Here is a 26,131-nt window from a genome sequence, read left to right as displayed (position 1 = left end):
GATAGAAAAGAAGGTATTCTGAGAATGTAATTTTTCAGTTTCTACTGAGAAAAATGAGCACTGAAGTATAAATCTCAGAATATCAGCCTATTCCTTGAGGAGGCAATGGAAGACAATGTTATATTATGCAGGCTGGACTCCCATATGTACAGGATGTTAAACAACATGTAAACATGTAACATGTAGTATAGAGACAAGTGGCACTGGGCAAAGAGCTGAAGTAGCTTAAATACTTGATTCTGTGTTTCCTGATGTAGATTTGTCACCTACATACAAGGTAGTTAAATACGGTTTCCAATCCACCTGCTTCTATGATGAATATGTTCCTTTTGACAGGATCTTACTCTATTGGTCCACTTCCATTTCACCACTATTTCATGGCGCAGTAAGATTACTTGGCACTAACACGAGATACGCACTACCAGGGATATCAGTCTGGGAATTGAAAGGGTTGGGGAGGACAGGAAGAATTGTATTTTATATAAACAATTTCTAAGCAAGATAACCAGAAGTCAGGAAGGTATCTGCTAGTCTAGGAGCTGGGAACCAGCTCCTCATTTGCAAAAATAGAAACATGTACAGTTTTTTCCTTCAGGTTAGGAATCAACTAATTTATTGGAGAATCTCATGCTGTAGTGACCTTCTAAAATACCCAACCCCCATCAGAAAGTTTCATTTTTTTAAAGGAGGGCAAGGAGGGCTGACAATTTCAACATAATTTCCATTTTCTTGTCTCCTTGGGACAATACAGAGAAAAACAAATCTGGTCAATTACTATGTAAATAAAAGAAAAGGGAATACACTCAAGCGGTTTGCTGTATGGCTTTCTGTAGGGGAATGTATCAAGACTGATACCTATCCTAGAAGAATGTATTATCCAGAGGTCACCAAAGAGGTGTTTTTTGGTGGAACATGTCAACTGCTCTACCAGACCATTATCTGACACTGCTTCCTCACACCTACTTCAGTATATGGAAGGCATTTTTTTTACTATTTTTATTCTGCTGCTAGAGTTATAGAAATAATGGTCTTCCTTGGAAAAAGGAATGAGCAAAGCCCGATTGGTCTAGAAACTACTTATTGTTTTAAATGAATAGCTATAATTAGAGCTGCCATAGGTATTATATCTTAAAAAGACTAGCATTTCCTCTCTGCATTGCTTTTTCTTTGTTTTCTAATAATACTGTGGAAAGAAGCATTTTGAGAAAGTCTATGGAATATCATGATTCCAACTGTTCTCCCTTGTTCCTGTTATTAGATTGGATTTCTCCAGTCTCATCCTTCTGGTACAGCCCTTGAAAGAGTACACAGCTGCTAAAATAAAAGAGTTAGACATTTCCCAAGTTAGACGATTATTCTCTGCTTTTATGAGTAGTTGTGTATCTTTTAAACATTAGAAATCTACTGCCAAGTACAGTTCATAGTGTGAAGATAAATAATGCAATTAAACTAGAAGGCCTTTTAATGATTGCTGGCTATTCAGTGGGCTTAGCAATTTAAACTAACACTTCCTTACAAAAATCACCACTGTTACTCAAAGTTCTAAGCCCAGCAATCATTTTAAGACAATGTGGTAGCATTCCTTTATAAAGTGTGTCACTGTTGATTTTCTGAATGCCTACCCTGGTAATTTTTGTATTTTTTTTATTGCTATGTGCCAGAAGAAATACAAAATATGATTTGGGTTGTTAAAATGGCATAAAGTTATTTCAGTTTAGCAGAGACTGTGTAAGAATAAGGCATACTATGGAGGTCATTCTTAATTCCCATAAAGACAGTTTCTGTGAGTTGACAAATACATACTTTGCCAGCCCATCATTCTGGCCTTTGTAATGGTTAAGAAGCAGATTAAAAGCACATGGCTTCTCTGTTGCATCAAGCCAATTCTGGCTACAGAGTTTTTCTGTTCACTCCAGTGTCTATTATTGACTATATTTTTAATCACTCCATATCAAAAAAGTAGAGAGGGTAGCACTTAAATCATGTACTTTCCTTTTTACACATACATAGTAAATATTTTCTACCTACAAATGGCCAAAATAATGTACTTTGCAATTGAAGAGATGTTCAGTAAATCTGAAAGCAGAGGAAACATTTTAAGGACATAGACAAACGTTAAGGGAAACAATGCTAAAACTCATAACTGATGGGTGCGCATGTACGATTTAACCAGAAATTAAAATTAAATCCTTCTGTGATCCCAACCATGAAACTGAGTTTACCATTTATTTATTATCATTTGAACAAACAGGAACAGGGAATAAAAAGTTTGAGAACAAACTTGTTTGTTTATTGTTATTATTCTAAATGTAGAACATCTTTCTTAAAGTCAGGTCAGCATTTGGCAGTTTAACACGAATCTAAAAATCCTCTTCCATTTGTAGAAAAGAACGTGTACTCAGAACTACACAAGGTAAAAAAGGTAAGTTCAGAGTGCATTCTTGCAGGTGCCATAGCACAGCCTGCAGGGAATGATACACTATAATAGAGATTTCTTGCAAGGGTCGGCAGGTCCCTCTGCTTAGGTCCCTAGTAGATCTGATGAACTACATCCTTTTATTATTTAATTTATTTCACTTCCACACACACTTGGTGCATTTCTAAAAATCTAAGCAAGAATGGGTAATTGAATTCTTTATAATTTATCAAAACACTTTTACAATCTCAAAACATGTTAACGTTTAATTAAAACGTTGTAGAATTTATTCTCTCTCTTGTCCACTCTGCTGTGCCACTCAGAATTTATTAGGCTGGTATTAAACACCAAAATCATATTTATTCCAGCACTTCCTATAAATATAGATGCAATTGTAAATGAAGCAGTCACTCTTTCATAAATAATTGATTTGGTTGAAAGGTCAGGAACTGTTCCAAACAGCATTATAGCAGTATTATTCAGGGGGTTTCAAGTTTACCCTCAGAGAAGTCATATGCCCAAACACTGAACCATCTGACAGCTTGTAAAGGTTTTATTGCTTTGATCTTTTCTAAATTAGACTCTTAAAGGACTCATTGTTCTTTCTTTAAAAATAAGTGATGCTGTTTGGCAAATGTATTTTTTGATGAAAATGGGGTCTCTAAGTGGGTTCTCAGACAAGTCTGTACCTCACTGACTTTTTTGCCTGAAGTATAAAAATCTAAAGGCATGGTGTACATCCAATGCGAAGGTTAATTATTAAATCTCATATCATGAGGGCTGTCATTCAGGAAAAAAATGAATATATATATATATACACACATATATAAAAATATATATATCTATCTATATATTTATATGTATATTTCTATCTATCTATCCATCTATCTATCTATCTATGGTTTTATTTTATTTTATTTTCCAGTCTTTCAACGTGTGAAGCTGGGAAATATTGTTGATTGGGTTTTTCTGTCAGTTTTTTTTCTTCTTTTTCTTTTTTAATTTACCATTTTTGTTTTAGCTATTCAGAGAGCATTTCCATCCTCTTTTTAAGTCTGTCCTTTCTGTTCTGGATAAAGGGTACTATTTATAAATATAGAAAAAGGTGTGTGCCCCTTATAGAAATGAAAAATTGATTTTTTAAATTGCTAAATAATAAATATTATGGATATAGTTATATTTCTTGGGAGCATTACTCAGCAGCAGAGCTATGAGATAGTGGCTTCAGGGTACATCTTTGGATATATATGAATCATAGCGAGTTGAGGAAATATCTAGATTTTCAGAAAAAAAACAAAGTGTACTGTTGATATTTTAAAAGCTTTCTTTCCTTATTAGATTCCTGATTTAAATGAAGGGTAAGAAAACTGACAACAGATGCATTTGAGAACATATTAATTTCAAAAGATGATTGTGACAAGAAAATAAATTGTTAAGAAGTCCTTGAGATTTTATGTCTATGCTCTCACCCAAAGCGGGTGAATACTTTCTGATGGAGTTTATACAGATGATTGCCTTCAGAGACTTTGGTGAGTCTCTGGCAAATTTAGTGAGACTTTGGCAGATTATAGGAGTAAAACGGGAGTTCTCATCTTCTTGGAAACATTTTGCCTTTAAAAAAGGGTACAGGAAAGCAAGAAGAGAGATCTGTTAATCCTAAAACTGGCCTCTTGTTTTCTGACATGGTTAATCTGAGATATAATCTTTGGGTTAAGAACCTCAGATACTTTTTGTGGGGTGGTGGTGATAGGGTGATACTTTTAAGTAATCTATCTCCTCTTGCCTGTTCTGTTAATCAAACTGCTCAGAGTAGAATTACAAACTGAAGCTCTTTTGTTTTAGACAATATTGCACAAGCATCATCTGTTGTTAGGGAGATAGTCATCTAGGGAACAGTCATCAAAAGAGAGCATGATGTCTTTATCAAATTCAAGCCCATAAAGGCTGTTCTGTTGAAAGCAGAATGGTCCCTTCCCATTTTATTTTAAGATACACTAGCAGCTGCTGTAATACATAAAAAACAGTTAAATGATTTCATAACAGTTTTAATGAATTTAAATGAGAACTACAGTCTGCTCTTCTCCAGTCCAAACTTTCAACTAACTGGGATGAACAGAGACTACAATTTGAGGGAAGTCACCCATTTTATCTATAAAATTCCCATCGACAATTAGACATAGTCACAAAGAAAGGAGAAGTAGCCTTGCTGAGAACATCATAAAACAATTTTAAACTAGCAACAGTCAGAAGGACTGTCTTAGCTGTAATACTTATTTTTTCACAAGGGGGAGACAAAATTATTAGTAAATTGGTGAGAATGGTAAACTGGAGGTGGTAATATAGAGAGATGATTTTTAACTGTTGTTGGCAAAAATCAGAATAGCCTTTACTGTTGACATACTTAAAGTGGCAGAAAACTCTCAGGATAAACCATTCAAGCCAAATCTTAGGTAATTTTTAACTGGCATATTTAACTGAACGTCCTTAGCATACAAACTGCATATGCTCAGTATACTTAACATAAGCAAAGCTTCCATTTAATATGTGCAGTTTAGAGAAATGATGCGCTAAATGTTCCAGCTAAGGTAAATCTAAAAGAAGAAAAAACTTGTATATTTTCATTCTAATACATGTATTTATTATTTCATTAGTAATTATTTCAGTAAAGGAATTATTCCATTAAATTATTTCAAAATTATTTTTAGTTTATTTGCATTGTAAGAGAGTGTGCAATGTTCTTACAATGCCTCTTACAGCAGTAACAACTTCAGATAAATGTCACAATTTCCTCCCTCAGCTAAATACATGTTTATAGTGCTAAGCAATTAATTGTTAAATGTCTTACTGTCCTGATTTTGGCTGTGATACAGTTAATTTTCTTTTAGTAGCTGGTGCAGTACTGTGGTTTGGATTTTCTGTGAGAACAATGTGGATAACACATGTTATTGCTAGGTGTTGCTAGATAATGTGTATATTAAGTCAAGGACTTCTCAGTGACATGTATACTTTGACAATGTATACTTTGTCTCATCTATGTACAAAATTGCAATACTGAACACTAGTCGAATAAGATTATTTAGTTTGTTTAATAATGGTCTGATTAAACATCCCCTTAAATTCATGCTAAAGTGCTTTGCTCAGGCGGTCCAAATGCAGTCTTTTAATTTCAGAAACTGCACTTTGAAACACTTACTGGATGTTTGGGGACAGTTCTTTTTTACATAGGTGGTCTGAGCCTCTCAGAAAGATGAAAATGTAATACTGTTCCAGGGTGACTGTTTTGTCTGAAGCTAACTTCATGTTTGTGAGCTATATAGACAGTTCATTGCTGCCTGATATGATAGGATATTCATCCAGAATCAACAAATGTGTTGCACACTAACCTAACTTGCTTTGCTAACGCAAAGTTATACTCAGACATTGGTTAGGTTAGGTTAGGTAGCAATATAAGATTGGTAGGTTAGGTTAATCAGCAAGGTAAAAGGATGGCATTGTGAACTTTGTAGGTGAGTTAAATCACAGGTTCGGTGGTTTAAGCATGGGTCTAAACAGACCTAAGTGCTGACAGCTGTAGCTATACTACCTGCTTCCATCTCCTCTTTCCCACCCACATTATCTGACCCTTCCTTGAAGATTCCTTGTTCACAGCAAAAGTGAATAGCATGCTCATACAGCTCAGTGAAATGTATGTTAAATGCTGGCACAAAGGAGGATGGGGGCAAAAATGGAAGTAGAATGGCTAAGTAGATATTTTTCAACTGTAGAATCAAATGAGGAAAAAATTCAGAGGTAAAATCAACAGAAGCTTTGGGTCCCTTCAAAAACATGCTTGAGAGTAAGCATAGGGGTGTACCTACTCTATAATCTTGATGTTGGATCTGACTTGTTTTACTCTAACAAATCAATTTTTTAATCTACTTGTGAAATTTCTTTAGGTGGATACCTGTTAACTGCTATAGAGTTTAATCATATTAAATCTCTGTGTTTCAAACTTTATGAGTCTAAGTGGCATCTTGCATTGGCTTCTGCCATGCCTTCTGTCACATGCAATGCTAATTAGCTGCTTCATTTGAAGTGAGATCTTGCAGCCTGACTTTCCTGCCTTCCACCCTCTCTTTAGACCTCTCTGCAAAGCTTCTTTAATTACCTAACACACCGCCACATTTGTCCCTGCTACATCTGGTGGAGACTTGTCATGTCTTCGGGGATGCGCCAGAATGCTGGCAAAGAAAATATTTCAAGTGTTTAGAACTTCTTAACATAAAAGTGCATATACACGATCAGGGGAACGAAGGGGGTGATGGAGCAAGGCACCTTTTTAAGACTCATGCTTAGCTGTGCAGTGCCTGCAGCAGTGCCTCAAGCCTACATCTGTGCTTCCTCTGATTCTGCCGTATTTGTCCCTATGCTGCTAAGAGGCCTTTCTCTCAGCCTTTACTACTCCTATAGATTTTTGGGATGGGGGAGATGCCTTTTTCTTCAGAAGAGCAGTTTTTAATTCTGTCTTAGGGGAGTGCTGTCATTGGGAGCATACTTGCAGAAACAGGGTGGAAAAAGTATGTTTTCTCTGGAATATGGTTACTACTTTTATCCTCCTAGCTCCTGACTAGTACTTCCAGTGTTCAGTATCAAATAATATACTTATGTTGCTGCCAGGCTAGTCCTTGACAAGATCCTTGGTACAACTCCTGTCTCATCATACGGAGCATGATGGCAAACAGTAAAAACAGTCTTAAAAATTACAACCCTATCAATTCATTAAATCAACCCAAAATTTGGAAATGGATTTCCCCTAGTGCATACACCCATCTACCTTTCACACTGGATAATCGTCCAAAAGTATCCATAAAGTAATGTTTTCATGTGGTTTGAAAATATTAACTCTTAAACAATAGTGTAGTGGATTATAAACTTCCATAACATTTTGGTGGTGTTCCAAAAAGCCTTAATTAAGAGGCTTGACTTGGGTGTAACTGCCCTATACGCAGTGACATGTCTAGACTTATGGAGGAATTGAGCAATGGACTCAAGCTTCTATTCCCGGGCACTGGCCCTGAGAGAGACCCCGCAGCCCTGCAGCACTCCCGGGCTGGACTGCGGGGCCCAGGATGCTGCCGAGATGTCCCCTTCCTGTTGGTGGCTGTGTGGATGGGCTCCCAGACACACTGAGGGGAGGCCAGGGCCCATGGGATCTGCTTCCAGTGAGGCTCCGTCGTGGGGCCTGGTGTGGCCTGAGCTCCAGCCCCAGCTGCACCTCAGCTCTGCCCAGCCACAGGCCTTGCTGAGCCTTGCAGCTGGGGCTGCCCCCGTGTCCCCTGGCTGGCCCTCCTGGCTGGGGTCGTGGGACAGGCCCAGGCTGCCAGCCCTGCCTGGACGCTCCCCGCATGGGGAGCCCTGCAGCCCCGGCCCAGGGCAGCTGGAGCCCTCACAGTGCCCAAAGTCTCCTCGGTCAAAGCGGAAGATAGTTTTGCACAATTTGCTTAATGTTTTTAAAGACGTAACGAAATGCAGTTTAGTAAATGATTTAAAGACTATTTTCAAGTTCCCCCCTTTACTGTCATATATGCTCCTCTAGTCTTTGTGTCACCGTATCATAGAGCTGAGAAGGTGAAAACAAGGATTTCGGTCTTAATGCAAACTGGAATGCTTACTTCGTCACTGAAACTGTAGCTTTGCCTTATATTAGCTATACCTTAAACAGGTTCTCCTGAAAAAAAAAAAAAAAAAAAAAAAAAAGAAGTAAAAAAGGGTCCTTTCTTCAAAATGGCGAGGGATTTTTGTGCAGGAGACTATCTTTTTACTAGTTGCCTGACCTGCAATAAGTAAACAATTAAGAACCCTTGATAATTAATAGCTAATTAAATGACTGTCACACATCTGTTGTGGGCATCAGAGTTAGTAGCAGTTCCCAGCACAAGCCATCAGCTCCCTCGGTAAGTAGGAGACATACGCTCCTCAACCACCCCTGCAATCTCAGGACAAAGTAAGTAGTATTGACAAGCCCTAAAATCAGTAGCATTGAAAGGCATGTATTCTACCTACGTAATACTGAACATGCTTAGAACTAATACCTGCTTAAAAACAACCTTACAACAAAGGTTTTGTTGTTAGAGTCGACGGTTTCACCATTTCTTTGGGAATCATCCTCTGTTCATGCTAGTATGTGTTTCAGGAAAGTTTTTTGACTGTTTGTTGAACAAGTTTGCAAGAAAGCCTGAAACTTGTAAGCAGTGTAGAACTATAAACCTCTCCTGTCCAATTATATATACTTCAAAGACAAAATTATCCTTATGGCAGATTAGTGTTTTTTAAATATCACAGACTGTATGAAATATCTTGAAATACTGCATGTGTTTAGAATATTCCATATAAAATATAAAGTTACTGTAACTATCTGACAACAGATAGAGAAAACAAGAGTACACCAGAGAATGCTAAAACCTTACCATGTCCCCTGCTTTGAAAGCAGGAGATTAATGGAGTCACATGGGACTGAAACATATTTTATTAAATGTTCGTATTAAAAATTGAAGTTCAGGTTAGTTGATTGATACAAAATGATAGCCAAAACTTTGACAGTATCTAACGGCTTATAGAGCTAAAAGCTTCTCAGTGAGCTTGTTCCGTTAGAGCTGTGCTAATCTGCACTTGATAAAACCTCTGCTTACCTCAGGATTTTCTTATTACACTTGTCTCCATCAACAGCTCATTTGCACATTACTAACAATGCATGCACATTAAACAGAAAATAGGTTTCTGTCCTGAATGGACAAAGTCAGTAAGGAATGTACTCTCCTGACTTCTTTAGCTTGGCCCCATTGCATGTAATGAAGGCAGCTATTAGTCATTGCACAGTAAAGTGCATACAGCTGTGAGCAGGACATGAGGTAGTGAACAATAGGCAATGGCTAGATGTAAATATCAAGCTACAACATGTAATTTATCAAGGAGCAAGGATATTGTACTTGTACCTTTTGTTTAAAGTGGATCTAATGCAGATCTGCAAGGCACTTCACTTTGAATTCTTACATTCTCCCTATATTCTCTCTAGCATGGGTAAGAATGGAGGTTACTGTGAGGGCATTTCAAGCATGATGGTTTCTTCTAGACATAACACCCACAATTAAAGACCTCATGTTTTGTTTATCTGTAATTTAGCAGATTTTTTACTTTTTATTTTTTCACTCTCCTAATCCACGTTTCCTCCTTGCTGTTTTTGGCTTGATTCACAGTTCCAGAGCTAAATGCCTGCTTCTTCACCCACCAGTTACAATCCTTACACTCTCTGATGCCTAAACTCAGTTCTATATGTTCCTGTACTTTATCATAAACCAATGACTGATCTTCTTTGAGCATCTTTTCACCTCCTCTAAGCCATTCTTTTGATTATTTTCTTTTCTTCATTTTTTTTTTTTTTTTACTAAGAAACTGTGTGAAGGCCATCTTCCTACCAGAAGATATGAGTGAATAGTGTAATAGTGTGGATATTGATAAGGTGTGATGCGCTAGCTAAGCTGCATAGTTTGCAGGCTTTAATTTCACAGGTAGGCCAGGCATTGACAACCTCTTTCACTTCCATGTTCTTTGATTTCAAGACAAAGATTCTTTGTTTTCTAAACAAAAATTTACCAGGATATTTTTTTTTGTTGTTTTTTAAACCTTAATACTGTCATGACCATGATGCCATAACAAATGAAATGCATATGTATCTTTTAGATCCACCTCAGATTTTCTTATCCCAAAACTGGGGGCAAACATCAGCAATATAACCACTGTTATTTTCAGAGGAAGTTTCACAGAATTAAAAGCATGGAAAAAACTATTCCGTTGCCCAATGTCAAGGTGAGCTTTACTGAGGAAATGTGCATAAACATTAAACTTCTAAAAAGATCCTTAGATCATTAAAGGTAAAGATTCCACAATTACCCTGCTTTGTGCACATCCCAGGATGGAAATTCACTTTTTTTAGGAAATGTAGTATGACTGGTATTCAGCTTCTAATCTACTATAATTGATAGATCCTCTTCTACAGAACCAATACATAGCCAGCTGTTCTTCATCCTTTCTGTATTTGGTTGATTACGTCTGCTTAATTTGATAATTTACATTTGTTTCTCCAGAGTTGTATCCATTTTTTCATATTATGTCTGTGGTCTGTCAAGATAAATTTCAATACTGTCCCTGACCTCAAAGAGTTAATGCAATTCATCCCACCTTATTTAATCTGGAACTGTAATACAATATTTTTTCCATCATGTAAGTGATTAATGAATAATACTGAGCTAACAACAGGTTTTGTAGAAGTCCACTTGGTATCTGGCCTTCCAAACTATTGTCCTTTGGTGATCCTGATGAAACACTGGGAGATTCTCACTCCAGAGCTGGCTTTTGGAAGCCCTAGGTCAAACTCCTTTCTCAGAATAAGCTCCTTTAAATAAATGCAAAAAGAAAAAAAAAGGGGAAAAAAAGTAAGAAAAAGAAAGGACTGAAACGCCATAAACTATTCTACTTCTAGCTTACTTAAAACCTTTAATAGCTCTTATTAATATCCTGATGTTAAAACCAATGAAGTTAATAAGATTTGTGTGTATTGTATCAAATTCACTGCCTGTGAAATAAGTTTACTTTTCATATGCATCCACTTATAATCCCCAAATTAACATGTGAGCATGCTATCCTCGAACAACTGAGAGACAGAAACAGACAGATGACTGACACTTCTTGTAAGTCTTTTGCTACTTCTGCAGCAGCCCACAAAAATGTGACCTTCCCAGTCCATTGTCTGAGGCTGGGATGGCTGCTATTAAAAAGTGAGACATCATCTTCTTTCTTAGTGTACATGGGAGGAGTATGTGCTTTTAATTCAAAATCCTGTGGAAAGAATGTAAGCATCAGTTGTTGATGCATGTATTTTTAGAATGTACCTAAAATCTTTGCATTTTAGACATCCACTTTCAAACAGAGAAAACCTCAGCAGTGTTCTCCTGAATAAAGATTTTTGTATATGTAATTTATTTGTGTAATAGTAGTCAGTCAATAGCATGGATTCATGGACAAATACATTTATGCTCAGTTTTGAAATCTGTGGAAAGCAGTTGCATTTCTAGTGAGCTTTTAAAACTTCCTGGGGGCTTTCACATTAGGAGCTGATAAAGTTTTATGGAATCCTCTACTTTTATGTTTAGTGAATATGATGAGAATCGTTCTACCCTGTACAACAGGGCAGAAATTAACTGAATAGTTTTAAATGAGCTACCCACAAACATTTGCTGCATTTATTTTACATAACATTTTACTCAGCACAAACTACTCCTTTGAAAGCACACAATGTGTATATGTATTAGAGTTAGAGCACATGCTCAGGAAATGGGAGCATTATTTTGTAAGTCTTCTTGATTTGAAGGATTTGAACCCACATTTCCCAAATGCCACATCCAATTATTTTGATGATAGCAATATCTATAATTTCTGGGGAAAACAAGGCATTGTGCAGCTGTGCATACTTAACTCAAAGGCCTGGAAAAAGAAGCAAAAGGAGACAAATTCTGGCTTAACAGTTGTAACACTTCTGTAAGAAAGGAAGAATCTCAGGATTCCACCCTCTTATTCTGTTAATTCTGTTATGCATCTCATCCATTTTAAGACAAAAAGCTTTGAAGTGGGGGCTTGTAATCTCAAGACTGATCTACCAAAGCTGAGACCAGAGTAGTTCTCAGTCTCCTCCTGATTCATGAGTGCTTGAAATCCCAGTTTTGAAGAGATAGATGAGTACCTCTCACGGTGGAAGACAATGTTCCTAGTTTCAGAGGAAACTTGTTTTTCAGGTGTTTGGGTTTTGATTATTTTTTTTTTTTAATTTTTGATCATTATGCTCAAATCAAGATTTTGAAGAATGTCATTATAATAGTTCCCAGCTACAAAATTTACCAGAAACATTTGGAATGTACTGCAAGTACAGTGTAATTCTTGCCCTGTGACCTGGATATATTTAAATCTATATTTATATTTACCATTGTTACAATCTGAAATTAATTTTGGAAGGCTTTTGAACAGTCATTGTTATCCATCAGGCTGTTGCAGCTTTAGGGGTGGATATACAGGTACACATTGTTAGTACATCATTGGTAAACCAGATCCTTTGCCTCTTCAGAAAATGTCCCCTACCTGTTAGTGTCAAATCATAAATGGCAGCTATTAATAAGCAGTACTATTCAGCAGTACTTTAAAGTTATAGTTGGTTAGGCCAGTGACACCCCCTTCTGACTTTGGATCTCAGTACAATTTTAGATCACAGCTGAAGGTAAGCAGTAGAGTCACAGATCTGCTACTTTCTAGTCAATCAGTGAAAGTTTCTTTAGCGTTGGGGTTATCAGGTAGCTGGTTGGTGCTAGGGCAATGAAGTAGTGAGCAGAGTTTGGTTAAGAAGTTAAAGCATCAAGACATGCTTTTCAAAAACTAGCCAAACAAAGCAACATCATCAACAATAAAAATGTAGTAGGATTAAGGAATGTCACTCCAAAGTGAATGACGGGCCTGGGAAGTTTCAAAGTTATCTCATTCTGTGCAGCTAAATGCTTTCCAGTTTTAATGGGAGAAGCTTTAGCACCATTTACAATCCTTTCTTCTTTGTACCCTCCTGCTCTTTTTTATAATAAAAGATCAGGGCTTATGAAATTGTGATGTGATTGTCAGTGTTGTATGCAAGCTAGGTCACAGTGACAGGATGCAGAACAGAGCAGAAAGAGCTGCTGTGATGATAGCTATACCATTGTAAGAAAATAAAACAAAACTGAGCCCATGGCAGGGGAGTTGGAACTAGATGATCTTTAAGGTCCTTTCCAACCCAAACCATTCTATGGTTCTATGATATTCTATGACTCTCTCCTTTGAAATAATCTTCCAGCCACTCTGTTGTGTAGTCCTACGTGGTGTAACAAGTTGTCATGTAGACATAACAAATTTTAATCTTGAAAATATCTCCCTACAACTAATGGGGGATGGTTATGGGGTCTGTTGACAGCCCCTGGCATGGCAAGTGGTGAGCCAGGACCAGGATTCAGACAGATAGAAGCACAAGGGAATGATGCCAGAGGCAGGGCTGGAAACGGCATATGACTGAGGGGTCCATGCTTTAGACAGGCTGCCTCCAGTGTTGATACCATCCAGCAGGCAGGGCCAGAGATGGAGCTGGAGACCAGCACCCCTACAGTGTCACTGAGACAGGGACTGACAGCCCCAGGACGAGCTGAAATGGGGTCCTGCTCCCATTGAGTATGGCTCCAGGGAAGGCCGGGCAGAGACAGTCAGGCCCAGTAATTATTTCAGGGTCTTGACAGCAGGATATCAAAATCTCATTTGGACAAGAGTAAAGGGCCTATGAAAGAGAAGTTTGCATTTGAAAGAAAAGGGATAAATGAAACACTTATTTCTCCCTTTTCACAACTCTAAAGTACAAAGTGAGCTCATTGTATGAAGTGTAATGTAAATTACAGACCACTTTTCTAACATCTAATATGGCAGAGTAGAATAAGCACTAAATTAGAATCAGGGCATGCTCTAAGGGTCTAAGGTTACATGGCATTAGTAAGACTGTATTACAAGTATGAGCTGTGGAGAAAGGAAAATATATAGCCTACAATATATAACATAAAAGAAAACCATTGATGTTAGTGTTATGTAAACTTAAGATCTTGGTGATGATGCGGGGGTTTATTATCCTGTGTGTAAACATTCTGTGACAATACCCACAGTGGAGCTTCATCCTCCACATCCTTCTGTTCTTACTCATTTTGAGGGGAAAATATCTCTCTCATTAGTGAATCAGATAAGAGATATTATTATGAGAATTTTTGGAATTATATCATTCTTGTAATGCTTATTGCTAATTAAAGTACCTGGAATCTTCTGTCAATGTTTGAGGAACATCACACTTACTTTACCAGGTATCTATCTGGAAAAATTCAGGAAGACTGAACTTTTAAAAAAGTTCTTTTATCCTAACTTAAGCTCAAGTTAAGTTAGAGTTATCTTGCTTTAAGTTACATCTTGCAAATTTATTTTTCAAACATATTTTGTTGTTACCTAACTGCTGCTCTTCACTAAGTAGAAAAAGGGAGAAAACTACATATATAGGAAACTACAGTATTCCAACTTTCCTGCTGTTGGCTTTGCTGTAAATAACTAGTCTTTTAAGATTTGCCACATGTAGAAAAGGAGTTTGAATTCTACAAGCACATATAATGAATACACTTTAGCAGGGCAAGGTTATTATTCTGTCACTACTGTAAATATTTCAGGAGTTCATTCAGTTGCCAGAAAACACAGCCAGTTAGAATTATCCACTGAAATGGTAATTCCAGTATTAAAAATTTTTTTTGTCAGTTTTGGCAGAGGTGGAATTTCAGGTCGATACAAAAACAAGGCTACCCATCCCCAAAGAGCAAAGACACAGAGTCATCAAGGAGCCAACACAAGAGCAGATAATTAAGGTTGGATATCTCACATGCCAAAACCGTGCCATAATAAGTTGACTACTGGTTACCCACACACACACAAATGTGGAAGGAAGGCTTTTTTCCCTTTTGGAAGGGCAGAATTTCAAAGCCATGCTGAAGAACTTTGAATTTTTTTCTCATTTCTAACTTTACATACTTAAATCTATGAAAAGGGAGAAGTATTTTATTTACTCTCTTCTATGCTGCTAGTCTACCTCCCTTTAGAAACTAAATGATATAACCATTTTCTGACTAGCTTTCTCTAAACATCACTCTCAAGAGAACTTTTTGTGTATTGTCTGTAACCTTGCTGCCAGCGTGCTATCACTTTTTTGTTTTCTTTCCAGAAAAAGGAATTGTGTTTGGAAACTTTCCATTAACACATTGGCCAATTAGCATCACAAGCACACATTCCTTATGTATTCTACTAGATTTGTTATTTCCATCAAGTATTTCAGTGCAGTTTGGTTCCACGTTTTCTTGCAAAAATCTTTCCTCAGTTTCAGATTCTTATTTGTGATCAAAGTTGTGAACTATTAAGGGGGAGGCATCTACTTGTACCGATAATACTAGATCGTTTGAATCCTAGACTGATATATTACTTTATCTCATGTAAAGGCTCCTGGGAATGAGCAAAGATTCCTGTCCATACATTATTCCCTTACCCTGAGAATAAGTAACTCACTGGCACATTATATCCAAGGCTTTCCTTACCTGCCCTTTATGTACCAGCACTTCTGACTGATTGAGCCAATCCTACTGAATTATCTGAAATTGAGGATTACCTGCTGACCTGGATCCCACAGGGTGCTATGAGATGATTGGAAAGCCACTGTCATCTCCCCCTTTTTATGTCTCTCCTGAAGTTGTACTGTCTCTTCTTAGCCACAGCAGTTCCCTAAAGTAGGTGTTGGATAGTTTTCAGCTAAGTAACTGTTTTAATTTATGGTGCAGGGGGACGAGATGTTCAACTGTTTCTTCGATAGGCGATTCTCAAGCATATGATGTGTTACATTTCAGGTATCTGCAGCCTTCTGCAATTTATTTGTCTCTAAAAGCACTATCCAGAAGCCTTATCCATTACCTACCACACAAAAAAGTCACTTCATGAAATAATTAGGAACACATTAAGCAATCTAAACAGTGCGCAAAATATTAATGTTTGGTAGTCCATCACATTAAGTGCAAATGCTATTTTTGACATTACTGTTTTACACAAGACTGGGAAAATAAATACTGAGCCAGATATCAGGATTATTCTAGTTCTGACAGAAGGTTTCTTGCTTGTAAAATCATTTTGAACTACTTCATGTGTTTAAGTGTTGCATGTTTCTTAACAGAAACTTTTGAGAATGGCAGAATATATGATCTTAAATTTTACCAGCCAAATTGCCATGTGTACTATACCTTGCATGATAGATGGAATATTAAGGAGTTTAAAATCTTAGCAATAAAAAATATCTTTAAGAGAAGGCATTAGTGAGTGCCAGGTTTAATGGGAAATGTGATGATGCAGTTGGTTGGGAACCGCTCCAAAGGATTCTGCTGAGTTCATATTCACAGCCTGCTCTGCTGGACAGGTGGCATATTGGCTTTTGGTTATCGCTGCTTAAAACATCCACCATTTGTTCAACACAATGCTTTTTTAATCATCTCCTTTTGGGTTTTTGTCATGACAGTCACAACTAATTTGGGAATGCTGCTTAACATGAATGAACAGGGGTGATTTGCAAAGGAAATCCAGTACCTTATTGCCTTCCTGGTGCTCATGACTGCTTTCTCTTGAAATTGCTGAATCTTTTTGTTTTCTCGGACTCTAGAAAGGACTATTTTTATGGACTTTTGCTTTTGAAACAGGTGTATTTTCCTCTAGCTAACATTTTAAGTATCATTAGGGGTCACTTTCTGTTCTAGAATGGTACCATAGCAGATCATGACAATTAATTGACACTTATTTATGAAATCTTGCTGATTCTAATTTAACTTTTTCCTTGAAATTTAATAATTTAAAGCAATTGTATTCAAACTGTTTGAGCTGTGTTCTGGATGTGTCAAAGATACTAATACTATACCAATATTTTGTACTGTCCTTTACACTTTGTGAGACCTAATGACATGTTCAAGGATTTGTAAAGAAGTGCCACACAGAAAGGGACTCTTACTGAACAGGCATTTTTGTCTATTTGTTTCTTATGTATTCAGGTGATATTTCTTTGTAATTTTGTTATCCGTTCATACTTTACCAGGGACAGTTTTTTGCCTTATTCACAATACTGGCACTAAGAAAGAAACTTTCAGCGCATACCCCAGTTATCACTTGTCAAGAAAGGAAATTGGAAACTGAGATTTTTACTACTGCTTAAAGGCTTTTCTGCCACATGAAAATACACATGCCTAAGTGAAGATATAGGGTTTTTTCCTTTGTTTGGTTGGTTATTTTTGTTTGCTTGTTTGTTTGTTTGTTTTAAGCAGACTAATCTTGCTAGCTAACACAACACTTTCATGACATTGCGACAGAACAGTCACGAAGTATTTTGCAGGGTTCACAGGATCCAGCAATTTTTTAGATTTTTTTTTTTCCTTTGAAGGGGATATGAAGGAGAAAGAAGGATAATGAAGTAGACTTGTACATGTGTAAAAATATAGAACTTCTTCAAAGTTTGAAAAACAACACAGGAAGAAAAATGATTTTCAGATAATTAGTTAATGGAAGCTAGCTAACATTTATAGGCTAAATGAGAATCAAGTCCTTAAACCTATTGTAAGGGACTGAGCCAAAGGAAGATTTCTTACTTCAATTAACTTTAATTCAAGGTTTGGGAAAGGCCCAAAATGAACATAAGTAAAATTAGGAAATAAGAATTTTCTTTCCCGTTTTCCTGCCTTATCAGGAATTGCCTTACTATTGTTTATTTAATCTCTGCTGAGCTGTTTTGGGAAGCGTATGTGTGTGTGTTTTACTCACAGTGAGTATTTATGACAATTTAAGACAAAAAGCATTCTTGGCATTTCTCCAGAGAATGTTAGTGTTGAGATACAGCTGTATTTCTATTTCTGTCTCAACTGGAAAATGAGATACTTGGAGATACAGATGCTAGATGCTTTCTGTGTCAGTTTTGTATCAAACAATGACACCTTCTACAGAAAAGACTTTTAAAATTAATATTATGCCCAGTCAAAATTTGTGTGGCATGTATTTATTCAGGAATATTCGACAAGTTTTCAGCATTGTGGTGTAGAGGAATGCAGCTGGGTTAATTAGCATTGATAACATACAGCTGTGGGCTGGCTTCAGGGGCTGCTAGTTGGCTCATGTAGACAAGGTGCAGGCGTGGCTGGTGCTGTTAAATGGTTGGGCAGCCAAGGAAGAGAGAGTAGCTGAGGAAGAGGGAAGAAGCAAGAGAAGAGAGAGCTTGCCTGGGATGAGGAGAGACTAGGAGAAGGCAGCAGAGGGACTGGAATTAAGAGTATGTTGGTATGTGATGGTAAAAGATCTTGTTGCAGCTGGGTAGTTTGGAGAGTGCTGTGAAATTGTGGTTCATGCAAATAACCAACCTGCTACTGAAAATCTGAAGTTGTGAATGCTGCTTAAAGATGAAAAATATTTCAATTCTTGCTATAAAGAAAAAGCAACCAAAAATCCCTATTCTAAAAGATTTTGTTAGTCTGCTATTCACCCATGCAGTCTAGGTGTTTTATAGCCAAAGAATATGTAAAACATGCTAACACTGATGCAATTTAAGAAGTAGCAATTAAGTTGGTAAATACCATACATTGTCTTAGCTTTTAGTGGAAGTTAATGAAAACCAAGGAAAATAAAAAGTAGAAAGAGCTTTTGTAAGTGTGTATGTAAGCTGTTTATCTGCCTATTGTTTAAAGAAACAACAGATTTGTTCTACTTGTTAAAATCCCAATTTTGTATCATTATTTTTAAAAAATCATAGCTACTGATCAGTAAAACAGCTTCTTCCTTAAAAAAATCATTGCTGAAAGAAGACTGCTTCCAATTAATGAGATATCATACTCCAATTACTGTTAAGAATTAGGTTTCTCAGAGTTATGCTTTTTATTTTGTCTTTCAGTTTAAAACCTAAGTGGGTATGTTACAGTGTCTAGCCCTCAGGCATACTCATTGCAGCAGTGAAGGCATTTTCTGTGGACTTCTGGGATCCCCTTGGGATGTTCCTTTTTTATCTTCTACTGGCTTGCTTATTTTGCTTTTACAACCAATTTCACTAGGGTGACATTTTCTAGAATAGTCAATTGCTGAGGCATTCACCTGGAACAGGAAACATGAGGTGTTAAGTACCTGTTTTGAATCAGTCATACCAACGAGATAATTTTTCCAACAACCCAGAAAACTTCCAAAGCCATAAGGCTGATGCCAAAACGGCACAGAGTAACTGCTCAGAGACGAATTTTGTTTTTAAGCAGCAAAGGTATTTATTTTGTGCAACGTTGGTGAGCCAGCTGATTTGCACCGGACAAACTAGCTCCAAAGTTTTCAGTGAAAAGTTAGGCGGTTTATACAGTTTTCCTGAGAGGTTACACAACATCTTTACATACATACTCATTTGATTTTGACACCTGATCATTCCATTCACAATAAGTGGGATCTAGATGGAGCAGACCTTTCAATTTTCTTTGTTCAACAATTTCCTGACTTGATGGTCTCCTTATCTCCTTCAGTTGCCCACCTTATCTTTTCTAATTATTCAGAGTACATTCCTGTCTGAACACACAGCATCACCCAGAGCATTGTACCAAACTCATCCTGACTAATCTTTTTATTTTAAGACCTTGTTATCTTTCTAGGCACCAGCTACACTATACAGATCTTTAACTCTTTCCATTTTCTTTGTTTGAGCTTTTGATTTTTAAAATGAAGAACACATCAGGGAAACTTCTCTTCCTGCAGAAAAGGAGAAAAGGGAGTGGAAACAAAAGAGAAGGGCTGGGGAACTCTGGGGAGAGCCCATGTGAGATCTTATGTGTTGCTCATATTGCTGCAAGGAGGCAATGGCTGCTGCTGGGAGCCACCCTCCTTTTTTTTTTTTTTTTTTTTTTTTTTTTTCCTTCTCCTAGCAGTAAGTGCTTTTTCATATCCCAAAGACAGTAGTAGCTGGCTACCTTCTAGGGATTTACCACAAGCAATGTAGGCAGCAGTCAATTTTTCTTATACCTTTAAGCTAGACCAGAATCTCTGGGAATAAATGTATGTAAGAATGGCTTCCACAGTGGCATCACATGTTTAAAATGCAATCCTTGCTCCACCATTGTAATAAATATGGTGGCTCTTGTTAACTTGACAACAAGCGAGTGATATATGCATGGACCAACAGAAGAAATAAGTTGACTGTACTGTTTCTTCCTGATGTTCTTGTATTTAGTGAGGCTTTCTTTATAGCTAACGCACGGTTTTCCTACAAAGATATGTATGAATACATACATACATATATGCAAATGTATGCATGTATGTTTATATTTACACTTATTTCACAGTAATCAGAAATATAATATTTTGATGTATGGTCAAAAAGGATGTGTTTGGACCTGTTTTCACAGTCATTATGGATGACCGATGTAGTGAATTTGTAATTGCATAGTAAGTTCCTGTGGTTCTTTGGACAGTATATATCAGGTTCACATAAAGCAAGAAGCTGACTCTCATTGAAGATATCAGCCTCAGGATTTCCCATGGCATCAGTTAGTGCAGTGACTGAGAAATAAGATTTTGATTTTGAAAAGCTTGACTCAGGTCTGCAGTAAAATGTGGCATAGCATCTTGTGATACCTATTCACTGTGATCCTAGAAAGTTAACCTACATTTATAGCTTCTAAAATTCTAAGGATCTATGGTATTTATAACTGCCAGTGGTCATAGTACTTAGTTAAATTTTAAACTCAGTTAAAAATGTTAGCATTGCACATAATTTATCTCACAGTAATCATAGATTTCATATTTTAAATTTCTGTGTTGATAAGCAGTTTATTGCATAACCTTTCTGAAGTTTAATGTGAATGTAGGTATATGATAGTCCTTCATCCGTGATGCTAAAATACTAAAGTTCATTCACAGCCAATGACTGAACAAACCTATTAATGCTTGTGTGTTTCTCTGTGTGTATAAACAGTTATAAAAAATAAGATATCACAAACCGATGTCAGCAAACTCTGTCACTCCCTCATTTTTAATAAAGTCATAATCATGCATGCAGTAGGTTTGTGCTTAGTTCTTAAATGCCTTGAAATGTAAAGGTATAAAATGGATTCTATATGAAGTCATCATTACTTAAATAATTCTTCCCACAATGTGCTCTTTTACACCCCCATTATTTCTTATTTCTAACCTGTTCTTTTTGGAGATGAATATATTTTAAGATACTGCTTTTAAAAATGTCTTGGGTACTCAGTAACCTGACTATAAATGAAAGTGCAGAAGAACCATGGTCTCACATGAAATCAAAGCTTGTACTATGTGGTTTCTTTTTTAGATTTTTTTCAGTTGCTGTCCAGTGCTGTGATTAACAGAATCAAAACCACATTGACTTAATCTGGGTCTTTAATAATAATACTAAAGAACCATTGATCACAGCTCCCCCTCCCCATTAGATAAGGACATTTTTTCATAAAATACTATAATGACTATAGATAACATAGATAGACTCTACCGTCTAGCTTGACTAATCAGGAGATTTGGCGTCCCTTTTCATTTTTTACACATTGAAATGTAAGATGTTAGTCCTATCAACCATTCCAGAACAATGCTGATAATCATCATGACTAGATGACACCCTCATCATTATATGGGGAATAAATGGAATGTTTAGTCCCTGCTTTCACCAGCTGTTCCCACCACTTAATCCCCAGGGGACACAAGTAATAGAAATGCAGAACTTTTATCTGCATCTCAGAGGTGAAGGTTGAGCCATCTGTGATCCACCTCACTCCCATCCCAATAACATTCTCTTCTGATGTAGTTCAGCAAATTTGTTAGCTTGGACATGCTTGGGGAATTTGAGCTCATCTAAAAGGAAGTTTTACAGGAGCCTCTGCTGATTCCTCTGGTGCACTCTTTATGTTTCCTTTTTCGCTGTTCCCAAAAAGATGACCAGATTTGTTTTTAATTAATTGTTCATTGCATTGTGATTCTTGTGCTCAATCTGTTGCATTAATAAATGGAAGCAAAAGTAATGAAAAAGACCATTATTTTCTTTTTCCTGTTGGAGGGGAGGGAGCAGGAATAGATTACGTGCTAAAAAGAAAGAACTAGATGTTATTTTTCAGGTTTAGTGAAAAGATCACACTTCCATAGAATAAATTGATCAAAGTTGTTCCAAAGACCCAGTGACATTTCAATGTGTAGACCAAGTTGAAACTTAAGCTCCAGGGTTAAATGTAGTGTGTGTATGTGTTTGTTTTATGGTGATTTTAGTTTAACTTTTCTTTCTTTCTTTTTTTTTTTTTTTTTTTTTAAAAAAAGGAATAATAGATCAGGTTTGGTGCATTAAATTGCTCATAAACACTGTATTCACCTTTTCTGCAATGTCAATATTGTGATTAATTACTTCAAGTTTTTTTCAGCACTAATATAAAATCAATGTTTCTTTCTTCTTTTTGGTACACTAGGAAGCTGCTACAGAAAGACAGAAGATGAAAGCTCCTATTCCCAACTTGATTCTCTTGTATGCTACTCTAACTCAGAGCTTGAAGGTTGTGACCAAAAGGGGATCAGGTAAGTAAATCTTTATCTTTGTGGTTACAACGTGGTTTGGAACGAAGTGCTTAATATTTCCAAATATATACTAAGGTGTTGTTATGGTGGTTTGGAACATAGTTAAGAGCATTTCAAATTCTGCAGCAAAGTTAGTAGCTTCTATATACTTTTAGACTATATTGTGTCATGAGAACGTGATGAAAAAACCCAGAAATGTTAAAATCAGATATGTAATGTGAAATCAATGTAACCATTCATCTGCTGAAGAAAAGTTATTCCCGGAACTATTCAACTTATTCAAAAGACTTTGTGCAATCAGTGTTGATAGTATGAGCTACTAGATTTATCTGTTTGACTATGACTATGTACTTCATGGTGAATCATCTCTTAGAAGTGAAGATCATGCAGTTTTGGTTTAGACTACTGATTTTTGTAATACAACAAGTAGATCAAGCACATTAAATTTAATAACCATGAAAAGTGAACTAGAAAAATGTGGTTTTGAAAGGGCTACCTGATACATGGTGGAAGAGTTTAATTCAGCACAGAAAATACAGGCAGTTTTTTAAAAACCAAGCAGAGGATGCCATGTTTACCAATCATCTTTCATACTGTTACTATAGATGAATTAGCTTCATATGTAAATAAAGGGAACACCAATACGGAGAGGTCTGTCACCCTGAAATTCTAATTTTCCTCTCTTTTACTTTTCATTGATTAATGAAAAAAAAAAAATTATACGATACTACTTCTGCAAACTGTGTTGCTCTGTGGCACTAAAGGGCACTAAATCCATAACAAGTCTTAATTCCATGTTGATGGAATTAATTGATTAAGTTTGTTGTTACTAGTCATTTTCCTTTTGGAGTGTTTTGGGGAGCTTTTATTGTACTGTCCCAGAAGTCTGGCTCCAATTTTTTATTTTATTTTATTTTTCCATTATTATTTTAAAAAATCTATTTCCAACTGGAAGTCGTTGGTAGTTGCTGTAAACTGGTGCTTAGGGAGGTCTTTATACATTTTGGGCAACAGCTTAAATCTTCTCTTCTCTTTTCAATGGATTATATTTGTAAAAGGATTGTGACACTGATTATGTCTCCAATATTTTAATGACTGGAAATGTAGATGGAAGGAAGGCAAATAAGTAGAAATATTACAATATCACAAGTAGAAATATTAGTAGAAAGTAAGGTGTTTCTCAACCAAGACTTGAGATTAAAATACATTTAGGGTTATTTAAACTCAAGAAAACTGGAATATATGGATTCTGTGCAGAGCAAAAGAGTTTGTGATGGGTTGATGTGTTTGTAATATGATATTAAAGCCTAGGTATTTATAATAGATATCCTTTGATATCTATTGTCTGGGTGAGCCTGTTCTCTTTGATTAAGATGTAATACTTGTAAGCTTGAAGTCAAGGCCCCTTAATCCAAATTAACTTTAAAAATTATTGACCATCTTAAAGTAACTGACATACATTTTTAAGGAATTGTAAAAACTAGCCAATCATCACATACCTGTTACTTGAATGTGACAATAATAAGAACTTGCGTTGTCTTCACATTTTATTTCATTGTTTTTGCCTGTATCCTCTTCCTCTGATGAGCCAATGCCAGGAAAAGAGGTAAATATACATTTTAATTTTTGTTTGGGAAAATAATATAATTGCTGTCCAGCAGAAGAAAGAGCATACGATACTTTTTAACATGTACAGAATATGTTCATCCTGATGCTGTAATAAAAAGGAAAAAAAAACCAACCCAACACTCTGGAAATCTTTGGATCATACCTTACTGTAATATGGGGTTCTTGGTATTTTTGCATTCAGATCTGCTTATCCTGTTTACAGCTTCAATTAGCTGTATCACCAAGAGGGCTCTTAGTCATACTGTATGTGCAAAGGAAAAATCTCTGATGTACTGAAATCTCAGATCTTGCTGCCTTTGGTCATGTGGTTTAGTGACTTCAGACTTGAAAAACTTCCACAGAAGTAGGTGGAATGTAATAACACACGTGATGCTGCTTGGCTTGTTTGTGCTGATGTTCTTTGGTTTGCTTTGCTTTGCTTTGCTTTTTCCTCCCTTGGGTGCTTGGGAGGCCTATTTTACAGTCCTGAAGAGTTTCTACAAAGAAAACAGTATTTATTTTAACAGAAGTTTTAACAAAACAAGATTTGCTTATTTCTGCTGTGAAAGTAAAAATGTTTTCCTACAACTAATGCAACATAATTAGTAGTAGGGAAAAAAATCAGCTTGGAAAATGGAACTTTAATTTTATGTGAACATGTTAACCAGAGGCAGAGGATGGTGAGGACGTGGTTTGCATCTCTTTAGTCATTTCTATTTGTGAGTTGACTTCATCCTTGAAATGTCAATGTTTAAGTAAAATGAATAGCAAAATAAAGATATTGGCATATTTTTATATTCATGAGATGTTATGATTATAAATACGGATTAGTAGTATCTGCCTTTTAGACGTGTTGCTTTGTGTACTTCCTTCTCTGTTACAAAGTAATGTATTAAAAGTTCTTGCATTAATATGCTAAATAATTATCCTAATTATGACTTATTCCTTCTAATTCCCTTTTGTTGACTTATTCCTAAATACCAAACGTGAAAACGGAAATCTTGTGTTCTTTATATATTTAACTTCAGGTTTTTATGTTAAAAAGAGATTTATTTTTGGAAATACGTAATTTCTATACTGTCAGTTGTTCTTTTCCTGCCAGAGTTCTTCAGCCCTCTTCTTTTAAAGGGTTTTTTATCAGCTAAAAAGATTGTGATTAATAAAAGTATGAGTTTCTCCATCTGCTAGAAATAAATTTCCAACCAGTTCTCTGATTTGTCAAGAACATGAAAACCTACTTTCAGAAAGTCAGTGAGGATTCACAGCATGCCAAAAATGTGCAATAATTTGTAGGCTCAAATTCTCATTTTATTTCTAATAAAATAATAAAAATTCTGGCTTTCAAGACTGAAGTTATATCAAACAACTATATGTGTAAACAATTAGGGACAATGTAGTATTCTTGTCTGTGTTGATTGAAAAGCAGGTTGAAAAAACATTGCAAGAGAAAGCTTAGGCTGTGCTGTGTTGGATTAAATGTCTCATCATGAGAGCTGTCATTATGCAAATCACTTAAATGACATTACTTAAAGGCAGTCCTTGAATCTTTCTACCACTGTATGCTATTCATCAGTTGAATATAATAACATAGGGTATAAAGGGAAGAGTATTAATCAAATATTTATTACATTACCAGGAAGATGTGCTTTAAATTAGCTTGCTCACAGCTGTGTGACGTACCTCTTTAATGCTTTATCTTGTATGATTCTGTTTCTGTTTGACAGAAGATACATCTTTCCCCCCTGCTCCCCAGTTAATATTTTAAATCATATATATAATACAGTGAACAGTTTCAAATTACTCTTTTAACACATAATGGATTTATTTTACGTTTAGAGCATGTAGTATCTGTATTTGTTACATAAGAATGGCTGGATA

At 36.2% G+C, this 26,131-nt stretch overlaps 1 protein-coding gene across 1 annotated transcript in view; it reads left to right on the top strand.

Moving 5' to 3' along the window:
• Positions 1 to 22,545: 22,545 nt before the first annotated feature.
• IL1RAPL1 (interleukin 1 receptor accessory protein like 1) overlaps positions 22,546 to 26,131 on the top strand; it is a 673,650-nt gene continuing 670,064 nt past the window's right edge. Inside the window, exon 1 of the mRNA XM_037378448.1 lies at positions 22,546 to 22,645. Coding sequence (XP_037234345.1) covers positions 22,564 to 22,645 — 82 coding nt within the window. The 5' untranslated portion in view covers positions 22,546 to 22,563. The remainder of the gene's footprint in view (positions 22,646 to 26,131) is intronic.

This window comes from Falco rusticolus, chromosome 2 (assembly GCF_015220075.1).
Source record: "Falco rusticolus isolate bFalRus1 chromosome 2, bFalRus1.pri, whole genome shotgun sequence".
Lineage (NCBI taxonomy): Eukaryota > Metazoa > Chordata > Aves > Falconiformes > Falconidae > Falco > Falco rusticolus.
This window is presented reverse-complemented; position numbering and strand designations above follow the sequence as displayed.